The following is a 6,209-nucleotide window of genomic DNA, read 5'->3' on the forward strand; positions in this document are numbered from 1 at the left end:
AAAAAAAATAGCTGTAGCTGAATCTTCCACCCAACAAGAAGTGTCATTTTTGGAAGTTACTTATACTGTTACAGTTTACTGATAAAATGGAAAATGTATTTTATAACATTTATTTGATATAATATAATTCTTGATGTAACATCTCAGTCACTGCCTCCGAGGTCCTGGTGAGCAGTTTTCCTGACTCTCATAGCTCCCACCTTCCAGCTTTTCTTAGTTTATGTGTCCATGTTCTGTATTGTGTTATCACTCGTCTCTGCTTTATCTAGTGGTTACTACTCACATGGGCAGTTACCTGTAGGAATCTCCTCCTTACATCGCTCATCGCCCCTCACATATGTCTCTGGGGCAGTAATATTCTTCACATCTTCACCCTGATACACAAACTGAGAAACCAAAATTGTAAGACGTCACCAAATCATTACTAAAGGGTAGTTTTAAATAAATATCTGAACACAGGGGGTGTCCAAAAAAAATTCCTCTTGAACTTAAATTGCCCAATAATAAATAGGTACCCGATGATCCCGTGGGACATATTTCTCTTCTGAACAATCCTGTGGTAGAAGAAGAGGACTGGGACATCTCTCCGGTGATGTTCTCTTACTGGATCTACCTGTAGGAAACATCCAGAGACTGAATTCCTTTTTTCCATACAGATAATGAAAGGACGTGTGGATTTAGTCCTGTCTATTACCTGCTGATGTGAGGGGCTGGTGGTCCTCCATCATGACGTCCTTGTACACATCTTTGTGTCCTTCTAAATACTCCCACTCCTCCATGGAGAAATAGACAGCCACATCCGGACACCTTATAGGAACCTGACACACACAATGATCCCGTCATCACCCAGATCCCTTCATAGCGTTACTGTATAATGTCCCAGCATTCCCAGCAGTGTCACCTCTCCAGTCAGCAGCTCCATCATCTTGTGGGCGACTTCTAGGATCTTCTGCTCATTGATGTCATCATGTATCAGGGGGTGAGGTGGAGGAGCCGGGATTGGGCCCAGGGTTCTCCCCCGTCCTTCATACACAGGGGCCTGACAGCGCCCACTAGAGATCTTCTTCACTACTGTGTAATCCTGGTTATGGAGAGACACATTGATAAATCTCCCTCCATACATTTCCAGAATCTCTCACCTCTCCAGTCCTATCATCTGTTATTCCCATAGATAATGATGTAATGTGACCTCATCACAATCTCTCACCTCTCCAGTAATATAGAAGAGAATCTCTAGAGTGAGCTGGAAGATTCTCTCCACCCTCCTGTCTCTGTCCATTGTCTGATCCTGAAGAGAAAGAAGATAAGATAAAGTAACATCATGTAGAGAAATGCAGTTCCTGTAATGAGTAGAAGTACAATGAGGAGATGCCGGTGACTTGTGGTGGATGTCGTGTGGTTGGGATAATAATGGATTATATAGGAGTTTCTCTATGATGATATCAGTCTATTATTAGGCTGTAACTTTCCTATAACCATCTGCAGCACATTGCAGTCTGCACTGGTCGCGGCTTCATACAGATCTTCCTTCACCACCCACATCCCTCCTCTGTATAGTGAGCGCATACTCAGGGATGGATGAGATTCTGGTGGAAAATACCAGAGAGATGGAAGTGAGAGGTCACTCATTAATGTGCCCCTGGTAACCCTGACAGACAACACCGGTGACTACACACGTACCTCCGCCTGCAGAGCTGTGCTCCAGATATATGTGAGAGGAGAAAGGACCTGTGATGATGTCACAGTCATGTGACCAGCCCCTTGTGTGGGAGAAATACAATCTCGCTCGGGTGTCCAGAGGGCATATACCTAATTCACAGATAGCGAGAGATCCAGAAGTTAAAATCACAGTCAATGCATTTCTGACAAAAGGATGTCCTTAATTATGTCATGTCATGTGATGATTAAGGACATTCTTTTGTCTGAAACTTGTTGTGCGCTGATGGCACAAAGCCATAACCAGGACACCAGGAATAGTTCTCTTGTCTTTGCATTTTCCTTTTTAACTCCCCACCAGGCCCGGAGCCAGCACAAATGATCCCCTTCCGGATGGTGTCATTTTCGGCCTCAATGCTGTGCAGCATAGAAGCAGGATCCGAAACTTACCTGTCCTCGCTCCCCCAAAGCGTTGCTCCCTACTGTATGCAATGGCTGTGGAGCTGGCACATGTGATGACGTCAACGGATCACGTGTGCCGTCTTCAGAGCCGGCGCGTACAGCGGGGGCATGCCAAAGAAAGATGGCGGATGGTTCTGCGCTGCTTCAGGGGAACGAGGAAAGGTGAGGTTTTTTTCTTTCCTGGAGGAGGGGGAGGGGGCAGTGTGGGGGGATACAGTGTGTATACAGGGGGGGGTAGGCATTGTAGCTCGAGGTGGGAGGGATACAGTGTGTGTACAAGAGGGGGGCAGTGTAGCTGGAGGGGGGTAAGTGTGTCTACAGGAGGAGGGAGGGCATTGTAGCTGGATGGGGAGGGCTCGTATTTTACATCGTTCACTGTTGGCCCCAAATGACATGTCTACTTTATTTTTTGGGTCAGCATGATCACAGAGATACCAAATCTATGTTTTTAGACATTTACAAAAATAAAAACCCCCTGTACAAATAAAATATTATTTATTTTGACATGTTTTGGCGCTAATAACTTTTTTTATACTTCAGTGTATGGAGGTGTTTGTGGTCTTTTGGTGACATTTTTAATGCTATTATTTTGAGGACTGTACGGCCTATAGATCACTTTTTATTGATTATTTTGATAGGTTATACTATGGCAAAAAAGTGGCATTTTCGATTTTGGGTAATATTTTCTGTTTCCAGGTTAAACGCCGGGAATAACAGTTATTATATTTATATTTTGATTGGACATTTTGGGACGTGACGATATCTAACATGTTAATGATTTTTACTTTTTATTTATATTTATATCAGTTATATCAGGAAAGGGGGGCGACTAGATTTTTTATGGGTTTTTATTTAATTTTGTTTTTTCACTTTTAAAATTTTTTTTTTTTTACAATTTTCAGACCTCCCAGGGTACTTTATCCATAGATTGTCTGTCTGAGTGATCCTACCTACCATTGTTATAAATGGTGTGAATCGAGACAGATTCGGGTCTTTGTATGACGGAAGGCTGTCATAGCAACAGATTGCCGCTCCCCAATGACGTCATAGGGAGCAAGAATCTAAGCCAACATGGCGGTGCCCACGCACCGCCAGCTTTTAATGCTTTAATGCTGTTAAGTGTATGCAGCAAATGTAAACGTAACAATATGTCACGTGTTGTGAGGTTAATAGCAATGATATCTGCACACAACACCTTGCATCAAATTTGAGGAATCTGGTTGTGGTAGACCTGGAGACATCTTTGGAATCAGGCTGCGCTGCAGAGGTGAAGCTTTTCCAATGGAGATGAGCGGACCTGATTGTCAGGTTTGGCTGCCTAACCTGGACATATTGCCCGATTGCCATTCGAATAGCTAATCTGGCAAATTGACCCCACAAGGTACTAGCCATTGCTATGATTGGCCAGGGCAACACCATGACTGTAACATAGACTGACTCTTCTCCTGTTTGAATATCCTTTGCATCAGGTCCTCCTAGATCTAACAGCAATGCTCTTCTCTGAGCAGGTGCAGTTACTCCTGTAGCTGCAACATAGAAGTTATATCCATTTGTCCCAACACTGTGACAGACTACAGTGATCTCCAGAAACAGCAAAAGGTCCAATAGCAGGTAAATCAAAAGTTCTTATACTGTAGTATAAAAAATAAGTGCCACTTATAAATATAACCTTCCAGTTACAGGGTTAACCTTAACAGAAATAGAAAATGCGGGCACTATAGAGAGTGGATTTCAGACTTCTTATACACAAATTTGAATGATTTAATCTTGTTACCAATTAAAACATATTGGGGCAGATTTACTTACCCGGTCCATTCGTGATCCAGCAGCGCGTTCTCTGCGCTGGATTCGGTAGTTCCTCCTCCGTCCACCAGGTGGCGCTGCTGCACTGAAAAGCATCGGAGCACTGGAATACACCGAGCCGGGCTGAGTGAAGGTAAGTGCAATTTTCGCGACACATTTTTTTTAAAATGCGGCGGGTTTTCCGAATCCGTCGGGTTTTCGTTCGGCCACGCCCTACAATTTCTGTTGCGTGCATGCCGGTGCCGATGCGCCACAATCCGATCGCGTGCGCCAAAATCCCGGGGCAATTCAGGGAAAATCGGCGCAAATCGGAAATATTCGGGTAACACGACGGGAAAACGCGAATCGGGCCCTTAGTAAATGACCCCCATAATGTACAACAAAATACATAGATGTCAGGCTCCAGGGGTACTGGACCCACTGGACCACCGCGGATAGTGATGTAAGCTGACACCTCGGAGTGGATTCTAAGTGGAACCTGGTTTCCACCAGAGCCCGCCACAAAGGGAGTTGAACTTGTTGACGCGTGGTACAACTAGATCGCTCCACAGGCACGACTTTGTCCGCGGTCGCGGCCAAGGCGTAGTACAAAGTCGTGAGGCAGGGGATGTAAGAGTAGGTCAGGACAGGCGGCACATAAGAAAAATCAGGAACGGAATCGAGGTTGCATTGGTCAATCAGGATTATCGCAAAGGGCATGAAATAAAGTTTTCTCTCAGGCATAGAAGCACAAAGATCTGGCAGGGGTCACAGGAAGAGGTTGAGCATTTATAGGTTGTCAGGTGGTCAGCGCCAATTAGCGGTGCCCTCGCCCTTTAGATTTCAGACAGCAGGGATGCAAGCGCTGAAGCGAGGAGACTGTCAATGGAGCACAGCTAGGTAAGTGAAGCTGCTGCTGGCGTAAGGGGGCAGAGGGAGGCACAAGGGTGCGCCTCCGACTTGGAACATGGGTCACAGGAGCACCCTTGACAGTACACCCCTTTGGCCTCCCCCTCTTCTTGGTCTGAAGAAACCTCTACAGTCCAGGATGTTGTCCTCGGGCTCCCAAAATCTCTCCTCCAGCCCAATCAGTCAATGAGAAAGTACTGTCTCCCTCTATCCGACTTTATGTCCAGGGCCTCTCTGACTTCATAGACATTGGTGGAATCAGCCACTGGATCAGGAGGAGTTATTTGCCGGGAGAAATGATTCTAGATGAAAAAACTGAGACATGGAAGGAGTTCAGGATGCGCATGGTGGGAGAAAGATGAAGTTTGTATGCCACCGGATTGATACTCCTTAGTACCTCTAATGGGCCCAGAAAACGAGGACCGAGTTTGTAGCCGGGGATCTTCAGCTGGACATATCTGAAGAACAGAGGTACAATAGTAGAGAAAGCTCCAGCACCAGAGGCAAAGAATCAGTTAAAAATCCATTTTAATAGAAAAAATGATTAAAAAATGTACAGCATGAGGTCAGAAAAACTGACGCGTTTCGGACGGTAACCGTCCTTAGTCGTAGCATAAAACCAAATGACCAAAGCTAACAATATAAGGGGGAGGGAGAGCCAACTTCCTGGTGGGGCCCCACCCCCATCCCGATTGACAGAGTGGTAAGAAAACCGCATGTTTAAAGGAAAAATGACATAGGGTTAATACAGATAAAGTAAATCACTTCTATAGTTAAGCCCCAATGGTGACCGGGTCTGTAATACCAGAATCCAAAAAGCCTCCCGTGATAAAAGTTTCTTAAACCAATCTCCACCTCTACGGGGGCGTGGCACTCTCTCTATGGGAACAAGGTGTAAACTACTTAGATCCCCTGCATGTGTCGATCTAAAATGTTTAGACAAGCCCGAAACATTCTTGCTAGAAAGAGAGTCTGGTCTGACAAGGGAATCATTACAATGTTCATAGATTCTTCTTTTTAGTTTACGTGTAGTGCACCCTATGTATTGCAATTTGCATGTATTGCATGTGGCCAGATAAATAACATGGTCACTTTCACAGTTAAGATGGGTGTTAATTTTGTAAACCTTAGAGGTAACTGCAGAAGTGAAATGTGAAGTTTTATCAAGGTATTTGCAGGAATTACACCTGGAATAGCCGCATTTGGTGGAGCCTTTATGTTTGAGCCAATTGTTGGTGACAGGTCTGGAGTCAAATAAATTGGGGGATAAAATTTTGCCTAGAGAAGGGGCATTTTTTGAGATGAACCTGACTCCACTCTTTAAGATTTCTGATGAAATGTCATCTTGATATAAGATAGGGAGATGGCGGCGTACGATACGGACAATGTCCCTATATTTA

General features: G+C 44.7%; 1 protein-coding gene across 1 annotated transcript; it reads right to left on the reverse strand.

Moving 5' to 3' along the window:
• Positions 1–677: 677 nt before the first annotated feature.
• Positions 678–2,314, reverse strand: LOC140066015 (gastrula zinc finger protein XlCGF66.1-like). Its single transcript, XM_072113580.1, has 4 exons — positions 1,681–2,314; positions 1,208–1,288; positions 902–1,081; positions 678–818 (listed from the first exon to the last, which is right to left on the reverse strand). The coding sequence occupies exons 1-4, from the start codon at positions 1,747–1,749 to the stop codon at positions 678–680; spliced, it is 471 nt and encodes a 156-aa protein (XP_071969681.1). The 5' UTR covers positions 1,750–2,314.
• Positions 2,315–6,209: the final 3,895 nt, after the last annotated feature.

This window comes from Engystomops pustulosus, chromosome 6 (genome assembly GCF_040894005.1).
Source record: "Engystomops pustulosus chromosome 6, aEngPut4.maternal, whole genome shotgun sequence".
NCBI lineage: Eukaryota > Metazoa > Chordata > Amphibia > Anura > Leptodactylidae > Engystomops > Engystomops pustulosus.

Bases quoted from the DNA above. Each gene is read 5' to 3' on its own strand.
- LOC140066015 (XM_072113580.1), bottom strand. From the start codon at position 1,749: ATGACTGTGACATCATCACAGGTCCTTTCTCCTCTCACATATATCTGG. The intron at 1,289-1,680 runs GTACGTGTGTAG...CTTTCTCTTCAG, and splicing joins GCACAGCTCTGCAGGCGGAG to GATCAGACAATGGACAGAGA. The intron at 1,082-1,207 runs GTGAGAGATTGT...CTCCATAACCAG, and splicing joins TCTTCTATATTACTGGAGAG to GATTACACAGTAGTGAAGAA.